We start from the raw sequence: 17,546 nt of genomic DNA on the forward strand, positions 1-17,546 counted from the left end.
GCAAGGCGGAGGCCCATGTCAAGGCCCGCCTGGAGAAATGCCAGTAGTCTAGAAATCCAAAACACCAGGGGATTATAGTGACAACGAGCGAACCAATGGAAGTAAGAATGCCATAAGCGGTAATAGAAACGAGCTGATGCTGTCTTTCCATACTCGGAGCATAGTTTGAATCACAGAACTGGAAAAACCCTGATCTCATAAGAGGGATGACTCAAGAGCCATGCCGTCAAAGATGGTCGAGCTAGGTCCGGGTGTAGACCGGGACCTTGTGACAAGAGGTCCAGTCGTAGATGAAGAGGAAACGGTACATCTATGTAGAGACTTTGAAGATCCGTGAACCAATGGCTTCTGGGCTACTTCCTTGAATTTGCAAAGCACCCTTGGAAGGAGAGATACCAGAGGAACGTTATATGCCAGACAGAAGGGGTATTCGAATGTCAAGGAGTCTGCAAAGACTGTGTCTGGTTCCCTTGTCTTGCTTGGACTTGTACACGGCTACTATGTAGTTGTGCCGGGAGGCCATGAGATCCACCTCTGGAAGAACCCATTTGTCCACTAGAAGCTGATAATATCGTTGTCGTTAAAATCGCCCAGTGTGTAGGGCCCTTAAGGGTGTAAAAAGACACGCGTCTAGCTGCCCATCTGGTACATTATTCAGGGAAGACACCGTAGGTATAGGTAAAGTTGAGGTCTTTACCAAGCGTGTCACAATAGTGGGATTTTCCCACTTAGTACAAACAGTAGCTGGAAGCAGATAATAGAAACTTAGCCTTTTAGGTAAATGGAATTTCTTGCTAGGAGGAGTTTTCCACGCTTCGCCCATAGCATTAGCGAAGTGGTCAGAGTGGGGGAATTCCGCCACAACTACTTTCTGGTATTTACACAAAGGATATTCAATTTTGACTTAACCTCTTCCTCCCCAGAAGGGGAGTCAGCATCAGAGAGGCCTGCATTTTCCACCTCACCAGAAGATTCAAGACAATCTGAGAGTGGCGTAGATTGTGATGAGGGTACAGTACGCTTGGTGGTAGCAACAGTAGGCAAGGGTATCTGGTCCTGTATCATATGGTGAAAGGCATCAGACGAGGCTACAAGGATCTGCACAGAGGCAGAAAACAAGTCCATCCATGGGGGAGAGACAGATGGGGCCGGTATAGGGTGATAAATTTGTTGCGGCAATTACAGAGGCAGACCCATAGCTATGGCTCGGGCTGCAATATGGCCCGTAATTATGGCCAGCATCTGAGTAAAAGAAGCCCAAGTAGGCTCTTATGCTGGAACCGGCGGGCTGACTGACCCGGTGGAGCATAACAATTGGCACACTGACCATATTGTAACGTATCCTGAGGAGGTAAACCTGCTGAACAAGTTCTACAGGACACCAGTGTAGGGGCCAGAGCCTGTTTAGGTCATTTACCTTTGCAAGACATAGCTGTAAGGAGAGACGTACACACAATATGGTTATGTGCAGTGTGTAAAACCATATGGTATGTGACAATAATAGTCCACATATACAGTATCTTGTCTTGTGGGTAAAGGCTGGGTACACACTTGCCGATGTCAGTTCATCGTGCAAAATCCCCCGCAAACAATATCGTTCATACACACTGAATGATATAGTGTCTCATACAGGGCCATGCCGTCTCGTACCATGGGGGTCATTCCAAGTTTATAGCACGCTGCAACTTTTTGCAGCCAGTGCGATCAACTAGACGCCGCCTATGGGGGAGTGTATTTTTGCATAGCAAGGCTGCGATCGCTTGTGCAGCCAAGCTATGCAAAAAATGTTGTGCAGATGAGGAGTAGGTCTGGACTTACTTACCCACTGCCATGACTTCAGCGTCTCAGGTCCCGAAATTGACATCAGACACCCACCCTGCAAACGCCTGTATACACTTGCGTTCGGATCTCCACTCCCCGAAAACGTTCAGTTGCAACCCCAGAACGCCTTCCTCCTGTCAATCACGTTACGATCGTGCCCATCGTCAGCCAGCGACACGCCTGCGCATTGCACCCGCTGCGCATGTGTATTTCGGACCCGTTCGCACGGCTGCGAAAAAAAACAGCGTGCCAACGGGTCGGAATGATCCCCAATATCTTTAGATTTTAAGTAGAAAACAAAAGATATTGTACTTCGTTAACAACCCGCGAGAGCGCGCATCGCTAATATAGGGTATACACACTTGCCGATGTATACGATATATCATCCGATTCGCCAGTTCGGTATATATATTCGATATATCGCGTGCACATTGGCAAGTGTGTACCCAGCCTACCCTGTACACACCAAGTATCTGAGGGTTACTGAGAGAGAAAAAGGGAAAGCTATATAACAATACAGTAAGAAAAGGCAGGCAGCATAGCTAGTGCAAGTCACATACAATACAGAAATCACAATTTAACTGCAATGGGCACTAACTTCAACTAAACAGCTGGTAGTTGAATTTAGTGCCGGTAGGAAATAGCTGGTAGGACATAGCGCTGTGTATAACACGACTCCAGGGAGAGGTAAACAGGGAGACTGGACCCAGTGTTCCCAGAGACCAGCAGAGCTGAAAATGGATGCCCAGCATCTCTCTGAGGAAGGAGGGTATAGGAGGAGCACCACAGGGCAGGAAGACATCAGTGGAATGGCGCCGCTGGGGAAGCGCTGACCTCCCCTTTGCTGACTTTAACCACCAGGTTCCCTGGTCTGAATAATTGTCTCCAGCGCCAGTGTAATTAGCCCTGGTGGTCTAGTGTAGTCCAAGGCAGTGGTCTGGGTACACGTCAGCAAACCTCCGGACTGTCTACCGGAAATCGGAGGTATGAACTGCCGCCTTACCTGTCCCCAGTGCTCCGGTCGCAGTCATGGGGTCCCTGTGTGCCCTGCTAGCAAAGGGTGTGCAGGGGTCCCCGCCAAAAGTTCCTCACCATTAAGAAATAATATACATTAGCTGTGCGATTGTTAAATGGACAGTGGTAAGAGCAATATGATGCAAACGTTGCAAAAGGTTTTTTACTACTTCCATCGGTCACCTGCACAGTACAAAAATAGGAAAACCCATCTCCAACTGGCCCATATCAATAAATGAGAAGTTTCCTTTTCATTTTCAACAATATACTAGATAAATGACATTTGGGATCTAATTAGATTGCTATGGTCAATACATCAAATTTTCCACATTGTGGGATTCTCAATGTATGCAAGGCAAAGTCCTTACCAAAAGCTGAACCATGGATCCCTCAGCTTTTAAATTTTGTTAAAACAATTCACTCTGACGATTTATAATAGTAACTGATTTCAGAGGCGAAAAAAAATGAGCTTTTTGCTATTTTTATGGCAAATGGGGATTCGCCCTATGCAATAGCAGGGCTGTTTTATTCGCCTAGACGAAACATTTCGCAGGAGCGAAAAACATGTGGCTCGGCGGATCCACATGTTTTTGCACCTGCGTCGGCAAAAACGCAGGCTGTTTTTGCGATTTTGAGGCATTTTTCACCAATGTCTTTTCACTTAGAACAAAAGCGGTGAAAAGGCAAAAGCGGTGAAAATGTCTTAAAAACGGGCAAAAACGGCCCGCAATTGAACACCCATGAAGTCGAATTCAACACCTCCAAAATGATCGGAGCTAATTGCATACCCCCTTAGGGGTAAATTTAATAAAGTTTCTAAAACAGAGAATTGGTGATGTTGCCCATAGAAACCAATCAGATGCCGTCTATCATTTTCTAAAAGGCAACAGATAAATGATAGACAGCATCTTATTGGTTGCTATGGGCAACATCACCAATTCTCTGTTTTAGAAGCTTTAGAAAATTTTGCCCCTTATAGTCTATTTCGTCTGTTCAGGCTGTCTGCATTTTTTTTTCACGTTTCCATAACACCTCCCCTATCTTATGAGGTATTTCTTTGCCTCTTCTTTTCGGTTTATTACTTTCTAATACTGAAAGTGTTTCTGCTTTAGTAGGTTTATGTTTCTATTCTCTATGTTTTAGGGGGAGATGTACTAAGCAGTGATAAAAGTGGAGAAGTGAGCCAGTGGAAAAGCTGCCAATGGCAACCAATCAGCATTGACGCAACATTTAGAATTTGCATACTATAAGTATACAGAGCAGCTGCCATTAGCAACTCCTCCACTTTTAACACTGCTTAGTACATGTCCCCTTTAGTCTGTTTAAGTTAGTTTTTTTCCTTCAATTTAGGTTGTACAATATTTTTTGCTGATTCCGGATAGGACACTGGTTTTTGAGAAACATGGACAAGAAACCAGAAGACCACAACAGAAAACATGAACAGCTCAACTGCCAACTGACCAATTTCTTATATACAGAGGGGGAATTGTCTAGTACTAGTAGAGTAAACACCTAGAATTTGAGTGTTTATAGAATGTTCTGTAAATTCCCATATGCACACGTTACAACCAAGTTCACTATTAAGGGTATCCATTCCCGCCGGTCATCATATCGACACCGGTATCCCGGGTATTATAATGCTGCCGGGAGGGGGCCGAGTGCCACCAAGACAAGGAGGATCAAGGGGAGGAGGAGAAGAAAAATCCTGCCACTATAAAAGCTACCTTAGAATTGCGATATAACTGCCAATTAGTATACATGCTATCGGTCTGTCTGACATGATGAAATCCTCCACAGCGCAGGAAATGATTCCTCCAATGTGAAAACACTCTGACATATTTCACAGTGTATGGCCACAATAGCTGATGGTTTCAGCTTGTCAGATGAAAGGTCTGTTGGTCTTACAGGCAATATTACAGTATCCAAGAATTACGCATTCAGGACGCAGTGGGAGGAGTCAGTAAAAGGTGGTTACTAATTTGAGAGGAAATCCGTATATCCCAGGAGTGGAAAAGTAAGCCCATCCAGGTTGCTGAGTAATAAAGTAACTTTACTCCAATCTACACTGGCCTATGTGATACTTACTGGTTCCTGATCATTTTATGTTCATTGGGCACTAATATAGAACTAGAAAAAGCAGCATAAATGTTTTTAGTCTAGGCTCTCACTTGTAAATTGGGCCAAAATGTATTAAGCCAGGGCTAGCCAACCCTGGTCCTCGAGAGCTACCAACAGTAAACGTTTTCCAGGTCTCCTCACAGAATCACAAGTTAAGTAATTAGCTCCATCTGTGGATCTTTTAAAATGTGTGAGTGAGTAATGACTGCACCGGGTAGGTGAGCTGGAAAATGTGAACTGTTGGTAGCTCTTGAGGACCAGGGTTGGCTACCACTCTATTAAGCCATAAAAAGTGAAGACAGATAAAGAGTGATAAATGACCAGCTAACCAGCTCCTGTCATTTTTCAAACACAGCCTTCGACATGGCAGGTAGGAAGCCGATCGGCTGGTCATTTATCCCTCTTTATCCATCTTCAATTTATCACTTTTTAAGCCTTAATACATTTGTGCCTTAATACTATGTACGTATAGCAGTGTTCGCAAAAATGTGCTATGGCGCGTATTTTACGCGATTTTGGTGCCCGGTGACTCACTTTATCAAAGTGGGTGGGTCCCCGGGGACGCGCTCCGCCTGGATTGGCTACAGGTTTAATAATTGATGTCTCCCTTGCCCAGCTGCAGAGAGGACTATACAAGTGGAGGAGGAGCTGCCGGGCAAGGCAGATATTCATTAAACTTATAGCCAATCCCACAGGAGAGCGTCCCCACTGACCCCCACCCATTCTGAAAAAGTACAGTCAGCAGGGAGCCGCGATCAGAAGTGTTCCGCCTTTATCCGCCCGCCCACTTGTCCCTCCCGCAGCGAGCAGCACCTGCAGCCGATGCCAGAGCTGCTGGAATCCCGATACCTAGTGGCGCAAATACCGTGGGCCGCATCCCCCTCACCAGACACACTGCAAACAGCCCTTCTCCGGTGGGTAGCGGTGCTGAAGCGGCGGCTGCAGCTGGAGGTCCGATAGAGTGCCACCACTGGGCGGAATCTGCTGTGCCCAGGTTGTGGGGTATCCTTTGTGAGTGGTCACATGTACGGCTGGCCCTGCATGAGTGGGAAGCCAAGCAGGAGCTGCCGGGTGTCCCAGGGGGACATGGGCAGCTCTTCCCGCCAGACGTACATACTGCTCCTACAGCTGGTGAATTGATGTGTACCAGGGAGCCAGGGCTAGCAGTACCAGGACAACGCTGAACTGCTGGGTGCTGGACACAGGTAACTTACAGCCCGGGGACCGTACCCTGCCTGTTACTGCCCAGACATTGTGTGACACACTGTACCACTGTGTGTATGCTACTCCTTGTACCCACCCAGTGTATGACACCCTGTACTGTATGTGTGACACTCTGTACCCCCCTATACTCCCATGTGTGACAGTGTACACCCCCTTCCCCTGTGTGACACCCTGTACCCCTCTGTGTGACACCTTGAACCCCCACCCCGTGTATGACACTCTGCACTGTACCCCCTACCCCTGTGGGTATGACCGTGTACACCCTCTACCTCTGTGTATGTGTGACACAGTGTACACACCCTTCCCCTGTGCGTGACACCCTGCACTTATTACCCCGTGTGTGTGTGTGTGTGTGTGTGTGTGTGTGTGTGTGTGTACTCCTCTACCCATATGTGTATGACACCCTGTACCCCCTACCTCTGTGTGTAGGGCACAGTACTCCCTATCCTTGTGTGTTTGTGCCACCTTGTACGCACACTCTACCCGTTTGTGTGTTACCCTGTACTCCCACTCTACCCCTGGGTTTTTGTCACCCTCTACCTCCCCTCTCTGTAGAAAGGTGTCCCTTTTCAAAATTTTGCTATGGGGCCCCCAAAGTTCTAGTTATGCCCCTGCCGATACCCCGTGGCCTCAGCGCCGCTCCACAGTTCTCCACAGACCGTGCTGCTGTGCTATCGGCAGAGGGGAGCTGGGAGTAGAGAGCCACCTGAGAGCACTGCCCCCTGGATCGGTGAACCAGACATGCCGATGCCTCACCTCGCGGGGACCTCCAACAAAGGCCAGGACCGCCAGAGGCGGGCATCCACAAGGTGACGGGGCGCTGCAGTCAGGACATAGTTGCAATAAGAACGGAGAAGGGGAAGCAGAGAAAGTACATAGAAGGCAGTGTGTCGCTGTAGTGGCAGGGAAGTAGTGATTGCAGTGTGCGGCAGTAGTGAGGGCGCAGTGATTGCAGTGTGTGGCAGTAGTGAGAGCGCAGTGATTGCAGTGTGTGGCAGTAGTGAGGGCGCAGTGACTGCAGTGTGTGGCAGTAGTGAGGGCGCAGTGATTGCAGTGTGTGGCAGTAATGAGGGCGCAGTGATTGCAGTAGTGAGGGTGCAGTGATTGCAGTGTGTGGCAGTAGTGAGGGCGCAGTGATTGCAGTGTGTGGCAGTAGTGAGGGCGCAGTGATTGCAGTGTGTGGCAGTAGTGAGGGCGCAGTGATTGCAGTGTGTGGCAGTAGTGGGGGTGCAGTAATTATAGTGTGTCTTTAATAAGGGTGCAGTGATTGCAGTGTGTGGCTGTAGTGACAGAGCGGTGAGCTAGGATCACAGGATTTCTTAAAGTGTTACTACACTTACAGCATTTAACACTACTTGCCCCTGCTGCTATCTATCCTTTCCTCCTCCTTACCCCCAGTATTGACTGCCCCTAACCACCGTCTTCCCCCCAGTACTACCCCAGCTGCTATCTACCTTAAGCCCCTCACTACCCCCAGCACTGCCTGCCCCTATCCCCTTCCTTGCCCCTTAGCACTATCCCAACTGCTGTCTGCACTTACCCCTCTCTAAACCCAGCACTTCCTGCCCTTACCCCCTCTACCCCTAGCTCTACCCTAACTTCTCCCTGCCTCAACTCCAGCTCTGACCAGCTTCTCCCTGCCTCTACCCCCATAATACGCGATAGGACCCAGAAACAGTGGAGTAGGACCCCAATTTATTTACGTAATGGGTCCCTGGGACCCACAATTTTTTTCACTCGGCGCAATCACTGGTATAGTTTTCGAAATGTGAGTGTCTCCAACCAAACACACCTCCTTGAAAAAAAACAAAAAATCCATACACAATTGTGCCTTGGGATTTTCATCACCTGACAATGGATGCTGATCCACGCAGTATTAAACAATGAATCTCAGATAGAAAGCGGAGGATTATTAGTTCACACGGAAAGTACACAGAGAATAATCCCTACTTGCGATTGTACATTGGGGGGGAGGAAGAGACCGTTGGTAAATACTGATAAGGCATATATTTTTTATTTCAAAATTTGGGTTTCATGTACTGCACATTTTATTTTATTTTTTAAATTAAAATATATTTGAAATATTTGAATGACTGAATATTGGAAACATTGGTTGCCATTGCTTCAAACTGAGGTCCATAAAAGCACTTTGATAATACTTCTTTTCATCAAACAGGTCCAATGCATACAGATGATGTGTCATCCCTCATTTTTCCGCAATGCATTTGCATGTGTACATGCATTGCGACAGTGACTACATGCAAGCAAGTGATTGCACCCATGATTGCATAATGCATTCTGAATGGATAGCGGATGAGACTATTCACATGTGCCCGTGAATGGGCACACTAGTCACAGAGAATGGATCATGGGTGCGAACAGTATCAACTGTGATGACGCTGGACACATCTGTAAGTCTAATTGTATAAATATTATTTGAAAAAGACTATAATCCTTATTGACCACTGCTCTTTTAAAAATAATATTTTTAATGATGCATCCCAACATATCATACAGAAAAAAGGATTTTAATTACCAACCGGTAAATTCTTTTCTCGCAGTCCGTAGAGGATGCTGGGGTCCATTTAGTACCATGGGGTATAGACGGGTCTTTTGGGAGCCACTGGCAATTTAAGAGTTTAATAGTGTGGACTGGCTCCTCCCTCTATGCCCCTCCTACCAGACTCAGTCTAGAAACTGTGCCTGAGGAGACGGACATACTTCGAGAGAAGGAAATACACAGATAGTGGTGAGATTTACACCAGCTCACACATAACATAAAGAAAAGCCAAGCTAACCAACTTGGAACAATTCAGCAAAGGCTGAAACAACAATACTGAACCAAGTAACAATGCAGGAATAGGAAGCACTGGGCAGGTGCCGAGCATCCTCTATGGACTACGAAAATAAGATTTTACTTACCGGTAAAACTATTTCTCGTAGTCCGTAGAGGATGCTGGGGACTCCGTAAGGACCATGGGGAATAGACGGGCTCCGCAGGAGATAGGGCACTTTAAGAAAGCTTTGGATTCTGGGTGTGCACTGGCTCCTCCCTCTATGTCCCTCCTCCAGACCTCAGTTAGAGAAACTGTGCCCAGAGGAGATGAACAGTACGAGGAAAGGATTTTTGTAAATCTAAGGGCAAGATTCATACCAGCCACACCAATCACACCGTATAACTTGTGATAAACTACCCAGTTAACAGTATGAACAATAACATAGCCTCGGTTCAAACCCGATCAACTATAACATAACCCTTATGTAAGCAATAACTATATACAAGTCTTGCAGAAGAAGTCCGCACTTGGGACAGGCGCCCAGCATCCTCTACGGACTACGAGAAATAGATTTACCGGTAAGTAAAATCTTATTATGTGACAAAGCCGCCAATTCTGACACACGCCTAGCCGAAGCCAAGGCTAATAGCATGACCACCTTCCACGTGAGATATTTTACTTCCACCGTTTTGAGTGGTTCAAACCAGTGTGATTTCAGGAAACTCAACACCACGTTAAGATCCCAAGGTGCCACTGGAGGCACAAAAGGGGGCTGAATATGCAGCACTCCCTTTACAAACGTCTGAACTTCAGGCAGAGAAGCTAGTTCTTTTTGAAAGAAAATGGATAAGGCCGAAATCTGAACTTTAATGGAACCCAATTTAAGGCCCAAAGTCACTCCCGACTGTAGGAAGTGAAGGAAAAGGCCCAGCTGGAATTTCTCCGTAGGGGCATTCCTGGCCTCACACCAAGCCACATATTTTCGCCATATACGGTGATAATGTTGAGCCGTCACATCCTTCCTAGCCTCTATCAGCGTAGGAATGACCTCATCCGGAATGCCTTTTTCTGCTAGGATCCGGCGTTCAACCGCCATGCCGTCAAACGCAGCCGCGGTAAGTCTTGGAACAGACAGGGCCCCTGTTGTCCTAGAGGCAGAGGCCACGGGTCCTCTGTGAGCATTTCTTGCAGATCTGGATACCAAGTCCTTCTTGGCCAATCCGGAACAAAGAGTATTGTTCTCACTCCTCTTTTCCTTATGATTCTCAGCACCTTGGGTATGAGAGGAAGAGGAGGAAATACATAGACCGACGGGAACACCCACGGTGTCACCAGTGCGTCCACAGCTATCGCCTGAGGGTCTCTTGACCTGGCGCAATATCTCTGCAGCTTTTTGTTGAGGCGGGATGCCATCATGTCCACCTGTGGCAGTTCCCACCGACTTGCAATCTGCATGAAGACTTCTTGATGAAGTCCCCACTCTTCCGGGTGGAGGTCGTGCCTGCTGAGGAAGTCTGCTTCCCAGTTGTCCACTCCCGGAATGAACACTGCTGACAGTGCGCTTACGTGATTCTCCGCCCAGCGAAGAATTCTGGTGGCTTCTACCATCGCCACCCGCTCCTTGTGCCGCCTTGGCGGTTTACATGAGCCACTGCGGTGATATTGTCTGACTGAATCAGAACCGGTTGGTCGCGAAGCAGGGACTCCGCTTGAGGTAGGGCGTTGTATATGGCCCTTAGTTCCAGGATGTTGATGTGAAGGCAAGTCTCCTGACTTGACCACAGCCCTTGGAAATTTCTTCCCTGTGCGACTGCCCCCCACCCTCGGAGGCTTGCATCCGTGGTCACCAGCACCCAGTCCTGAATGGCGAATCTGCGACCTTCGAGAAGGTGAGCACTCTGCAGCCACCACAGGAGAGACACCCTGGCCCTGGGGGATAGGGTGATTAACCGATGCATCTGAAGATGTGATCCGGACCACTTGTCCAGTAAGTCCCGTTGGAAGGTCCTCGCATGGAACCTGCCAAAGGGGATGGCCTCGTATGATGCCACCATCCTTCCCAGGACTCGAGTGCAGTGATGCACTGACACCTGTTTTGGTTTTAATAGATTCCTGACCAGTGTCACGAGCTCCTGAGCTCTCTCTATCGGGAGATAAACCCTTTTCTGGTCTGTGTCTAGGATCATGCCTAGGAGAGGCAGATGAGCTGTAGGAACCAACTGCGACTTTGGAATATATAGTATCCAGCCGTGTTGCCGTTACACTTCCAGAGAAAGTGATACGCTGTTCAGCAACTGCTCTCTTGATCTCGCTTTTATGAGGAGATCGTCCAAGTACGTAATAATAGTGACACCTTGCTTCCGCAGGAGCACTATCATTTCCGCCATTACCTTGGTGAATATTCTCGGGCCCGTGGGGAGACCAAACGGCAACGTCTGAAATTGGTAATGACAATCCCGTACCGCAATTCTGAGGTACGCCTGATGAGGTGGATAAATGGGGACATGAAGGTATGCATCCTTTATGTCCTGAGTCACCATAAAATCTCCCCCTTTCAGGCTTGCAATGACTGCTCTTAGCGATTCCATCTTGAACTTGAACCTTTTCAGGTATATGTTCAGGGATTTTAAATTCAATATGGGTCTGACCGAACCGTCTGATTTCGGGACTACAACATGGTCGAATAATAACCCCCTCCTTGTTGAAGGAGGGGAATCTTGACCACCACCTGTTGAAGATACAATTTGTAAATTGCAGTTAACACTGTTTCCGTCTCGTGGGGGGAAGCCGGCAGGGCCGTCGGTGAGGGGGCATCTTCTCAAAGTCCAGCTTGTATCCCTGAGACACAATATCTATTGCCCAGGGATCCAACAGGGAGTGAACCCACTTGTGGCTGAACTTACGAAGGCGTGCCCCCACCGGGCCTTGCTCCGCCTGTGGAGCCCCAGCGACATGCGGTGGATTTTTGTAGAGGCCGGGGAGGACTTTTGTTCCTGGGAACTAGCTGTGTTGTGCAGCTTCTTTCCTCTGTCCCCGCCTCTGGCAAGAAAGGACGCACCTCGGACTTTCTTGTTTCTTTGTTCGAAAGGCTGCATTTGATAATGTCGTGCTTTCCTAGGCTGTGCAGGAATATAAGGCAAAATATCAGAATTACCAGCTATAGCTATGGAGACCAGGTCCGAGAACCCTTCTCCACACAATCCTCAGCCTTCCATATGCCTCTTAAATCAGCATCATCTGTCCATTGCATATTCTAGAGCACAGGTTCTCAAACTCGGTCCTCAGGACCCCACACGGTCCATGTTTTGCAGGTCACCTGTAGACTTTTAAAATGTGACAGTTGGTGATACACAGTGCAGCTGCCGGGTGACATGGAAAACGTGAACCGTGTGGGGTCCTGAGGACCGAGTTTGAGAACCACTGTTCTAGAGGACACGTCAAGCAGAAATCGACATAGCTTTGACTCTAGGACCCAGTATACTCATGTCTCTTTGGGCATGTTTTATATATATATATATATATATATATATATATATATATATATATATCTTAAGACAGCATCTTTAATATATATATATATATATATATATATATATATATATATATATATATATATATATATATATACATACATACACATACATACATACTAGGGTCTCAATCTCTGCTGGTAAGGTACCTGTCCACGCTGCCACAGCGCTATAAACCCATGCCGACACAATCGCCGGTCTGAGTAGTGTACCAGAATGTGCACGCTATCTGCAGGATCCCCGAGAATAGCTGTTACGTCAGGGCTACCTTTTGGGCAAACGTGACACCCTAGGGGAAGTTTCCCATCATATCCTGGCCCTAGTGGGGAAAGGATACTGCCTGAGAATTCTTTGTGGGAAACTGCAGTCTCTTGTCTGCAGATTCCCGCTCTTTTTCATCATGAGAGGAGGGAAATTTACCTCAGCTTTCTTCCCCTTAAACATGTGTTCCCTTGTGTCAGGGGCAGATGAGTCATCAGTGATATGCAAATCATCATTTATTACAATAATCATATATTGAATACTTTTCTGCCATTTTGGCTGTAACTTTGCATTATCGTAGTCGACACTGGAGCCAAACTCCGTGTCGATATCAGTGTCTATTATTTTGGATAGTGAGCATTGAGAGACACTGAAGGTCTCTGCGACATAGGGACAGACATGGGTAGATTTCCTGTCTGTTCTCTAATCTTTTGTGCAATAAATTCACCTTAGCACTTAATTACACATATCCAAACAGGTGTCGGCGTTGTCGACGGAGACACCCTCTCTCACACATTTGCTCCATCTCCTCCTTAGGGGAGCCTTTTACCTCAGACATGTCGACACACACGTACCGACACCACACACTCAGGGAATGCTCATCTGAAGACAATTCCCCCATAAGGCCCTTTGGAGAGATAGAGCGAGAGTATGCCAGCACACACCCCAGCGCTATTAACCCAGGAATAACACAGTAACTTAATGTTAACCAAGTAGCTGCTGTTTATATTGATTTTGCGCCTAATTATGTGCCCCCCCCCCTCTCTTTTTACCCTCTTCTACCGTGTAACTGCAGGGGAGACACTGGGGAGCTTCCTCTCAGCGGTGCTGTGGAGAAAAAACATGGCGCTGGTGATTGCTGAGGAAGAAGCCCCGCCCCCTCGACGGCGGGCTTCTGTCCCGCTTTCATGTACAATCTTGGCGGGGGCTCATACATATATACAGTTCCCAACTGTATATTATGCAAACTTTTGCCAAAGAGGTCTCTAATTGCTGCCCAGGGCGCCCCCCTCTGCGCCCTGCACCCTTACAGTGACCGGAGTATGTGGGTGTAGTGTGGGAGCAATGGCGCACAGCTGCAGTGCTGTGCGCTACCTCATATGAAGACTGGAGTCTTCGGCCGCCGATCTTGCTTCTTTCACCCGGCTTCTGTCTTCCGGCTCTGCGAGGGGGGACGGCAGCGCGGCTCCGGGATCGGACGACAAAGGGTGAGATCCTGTGTACGATCCCTCTGGAGCTAATGGTGTCCAGTAGCCTAAGAAGCAGGATCTATCTTCAGAGAGTAGGGCTGCTTCTCTCCCCTCAGTCCCACGATGCAGGGAGTCTGTTGCCAGCAGAGCTCCCTGAAAATAAAAAAACCTAACAAAATACTTTCTTATAGCAAGCTCAGGAGAGCTCACTAAGTAGCACCCAGCTCGTCCGGGCACAGATTCAAACTGGGGGAGGGACATAGAGGGAGGAGCCAGAGCACACCAGAATCTAAATTCTTTCTTAAAGTGCCCATGTCTCCTGCGGATCCCGTCTATTCCCCATGGTCCTTACGGAGTCCCCAGCATCCACTAGGACGTTCGAGAAATCACTATGAAGCTTAGTCACATGTTTAGATTTCAAAATAACACTCTGTATACTTCCCTTTAGATCAAATCTGAGATTGTCATATGCTAGATCACATGCAAGAGTCCCGACCGTATTAATAAAAAAATAAAATAAAACTATTCAAGCAGTTGAGAATATACACAGAGTCCTTACCTGGGATAAATCCATTGAGGTCAGGCTGAATGTTTTTGAATTGATTTACATAATACTGCCTTTGTTCATCTGTGATCTTCCATGGATCATCATAGCTAGTGGATTGTCTACGAATTTCGTTTGTAGTGGTGGCTGATGCCACAGTGCGAACAGTTGTCTGGTCCTGGAATTAGAAGTTATTTCTTTCCTCAGGCTGAATCACACAGAATGCAATAGAGTGGGGTGACAGTCCTATCGGTGCAATGTGGGCGGACATGTTTTTTTTCTGTTATCAAATTAGATATTAGACTGTGCGAATACAAAGCTGAGGAACAAATACGCATAAGATGACAAAACAGAGCAGCCTGTGTGCATGCTTTTCCATTCGGTAAAAGAATATGCCAGGTAATAAAGCAAAGAACAAATGGGGAATTCAAAAGTAAAAAGCATGAACCAAGCAGTGGAGAGTGCACGTGGATGAAAGTACTGCAACTTAAACTGGTCGTCTACAATAAACCCAGTTATATTAAAATGTTTTGCATTTAAAGATATTTTACCTGACTCAATGCTATAGTCTACAGGTGTACAAAGACACTAAAACAAACCTACAATAACAAATTATTACCAAGAGTTCTGATATGGCTGAAGAACTTTCACCGGTAATATGTAATTTACGTTTCTGTGTGGCTTTCAGTTCTGTCACAACAGTATACTGTGGGACTTTCTGTTCAGTAATAACAATTGTTGGCCCAAAAACAAAATGTAACCTGAAACCGGAAACTTAACTATAGATATACTTAATATTTACAAAACACCAAATCACTTACTGTGAGAAAACACAAAAAATCTGAATTGTGTATAGTATATTCTTTAATAATAAGCACAAGTAACATTTTACATGACAGGTATACTCCAGGTAAGACTAGAATGGAGTATACTGTTGATGTGTTCTGGTCACTGGCCTAAAAAGCATAACACAAATTCACTGAAGTTCTTAATAGAGCTTGGTATAAAAGCTATAGCTAAATTTGCTCTGGGTGTTAAAGCAGCAAATAACTTTATATTATCCATTTAAATGCACTGAATAAGCCACTGCAAAATGAAAAAAGAAAAAGGAAGCCATCCGAATGAAGCAAATCAAATAAAGCAAATGAATACGCAACTAATAAAATGTCACACCTGGACAGAGGCAGGATGCATGGCTAAAAGAGCACTGCTTGTTGGGGTATCTGCAAAACTGACCCAATTTTCCTGATGTGGAAGTGGAGAGTGTGCAGGCCATATTCCTTCCCCAGATGAACTACCTGCAATGAAATGAAAACTAAAATGAACCACATGACTACAGTTATATCGTAAAGTTGAAATAGTTTAAAAAAAGATAATTAAAATACATAGACAGGACCATCAAACTGAACTTTTCATTCATTAGAATAGTTTATCCAGATCCAAGCAACCCCCAGTGAAACAGTTTGGTTTTACAATGTGGAGATATCCTTCCAGATCCCAAAAATTATATTTACCACCTCTGGCAATTCTAGCTATAAACACTTTCTTATATATAAAAAAACAAAAAAACAAACAAAAAAAAAACTGAACTGTGCGATACCCATTTCACTAAAAAACTCATTCCTTTCTTTCACTGGTTATTAATGATCCATTGTCCTCTGATCCTTGGTGTGGAAAGTGCATTAGACAAATCTTTGACTTTGACCGCAAATCTCATTATACATTAGATCACCTCTAGATTGTTCAATAACTTTTTTATTCATTCAATTTATTAACTTTAACAATTATGTTTTACTAGCATTTTGGACCGGTCATTTGCTAAGTCCCAAGCTGTTGGGCTCAGTGTTGACAAAGTTTTCTATTATTCCATGTGCACCCCCACCCCCAAGCTTCCCAGGACTCTATCTCCTTTCGCCAGTCACTTTCTGTGCCCCATGTCTTTATCTCTTTCTTGTCTCCCACCATCTGCCCTACCTCACTCTTCCCCAATGTATCTGCCCAGTTTCTCTCTGCCCCACACTTACAGCCTCTGACTTCAGTGTACAGTGCCTACGTGCAAAATTCCTCAAATAGAATGAGACTCTACCACAGAAATAACACTGCGCTCATGGGTAAGCATTGTCGCGACCCGGCGGGGAGTTGTTGGAGCGATTCTTTATAAAAGGTATGTATAAGACACTTTTTAGAAAGATTATTCAAGAAAAAATAGTAAGACTATAAAAATAAAATAAGAAAACTTAGGGCTGCCAAAACAGCAGCCCTCTCAACTATGGTCCGGCTCCTTCCGCACCAAACAAAAAACTGATTTGCCGAGACAGGAATATATGGACGGGCCCGTTACATGCTGGGAGTCCAAAAAGCTTTGACAGTTTTGTGCAAATCCACTGTCGCTCCTTATATCCCAATGTTATCCTGTGGATAACATGTGGACCCTGCAGGAGAAAGGATTCTTGTTTTTGCTCATTACGCAGTGACCGTAAGTAAAATAGACATACAGGTATTTATACCACTGGGGAAAATTTGAGCAAAGATGAACAAAGTGGGTCAGTGAGGATGGTCGTTTGTCTGTGTCCCCGTAGAGTGTGGTGGTTGGGCATGTGGGTGGTTGTTTAAGGAAATCGGAATTTAATTACTTACCGGTAAATCCTATTCTCGTAGTCCATAAGGGATATTGGGGAATCTAGTATGAATGGTATAGACGGGATCCAAAGGAGCCGGTGCACTTTAAATTTTTTCACTGGGTGTGCTGGCTCCTCCCCAATATGCTCCCTCCCACAGGCAGTTATAGGTAAAACAGTGCCCGAAGGAGAAAAGACATATACAGTTTGAGAGAAGGATACATGATAACAAGGAGTGGTCAGATTTAATACCAGCACACCACGAACATATAACAACCAGCAACAGCTGAACAGGTAACCACTTAATAGAGAACCTGCAGAAAAGTCACCGCACTGAGGCGGGCGCCCAATATCCCTTTTGGACTACGAGAAAATGATTTACCGGTAGGCAATTAAAATCCTATTTTCTCTAGCAGCCATAAGAGATACTGGGGTATCTAGTATGATGG

The 17,546-nt window shown here is 46.1% G+C and overlaps 1 protein-coding gene across 6 annotated transcripts in view; it reads right to left on the reverse strand.

Moving 5' to 3' along the window:
* REPS1 (RALBP1 associated Eps domain containing 1) overlaps window positions 1-17,546 on the reverse strand; it is a 403,472-nt gene that overhangs the window by 244,878 nt on the left and 141,048 nt on the right. For 5 of the 6 annotated variants that reach the window (XM_063917447.1, XM_063917443.1, XM_063917442.1 and 2 more), the window contains exons 5-6: window positions 15,653-15,777; window positions 14,495-14,657 (exon numbers count right to left, since the gene is read on the reverse strand). In XM_063917447.1, coding sequence (XP_063773517.1) covers window positions 14,495-14,657; window positions 15,653-15,777 — 288 coding nt within the window. The remainder of the gene's footprint in view (window positions 1-14,494; window positions 14,658-15,652; window positions 15,778-17,546) is intronic. The other variant, XM_063917444.1, reaches the window with a different exon arrangement.

This window comes from Pseudophryne corroboree, chromosome 4, assembly GCF_028390025.1.
Source record: "Pseudophryne corroboree isolate aPseCor3 chromosome 4, aPseCor3.hap2, whole genome shotgun sequence".
NCBI lineage: Eukaryota > Metazoa > Chordata > Amphibia > Anura > Myobatrachidae > Pseudophryne > Pseudophryne corroboree.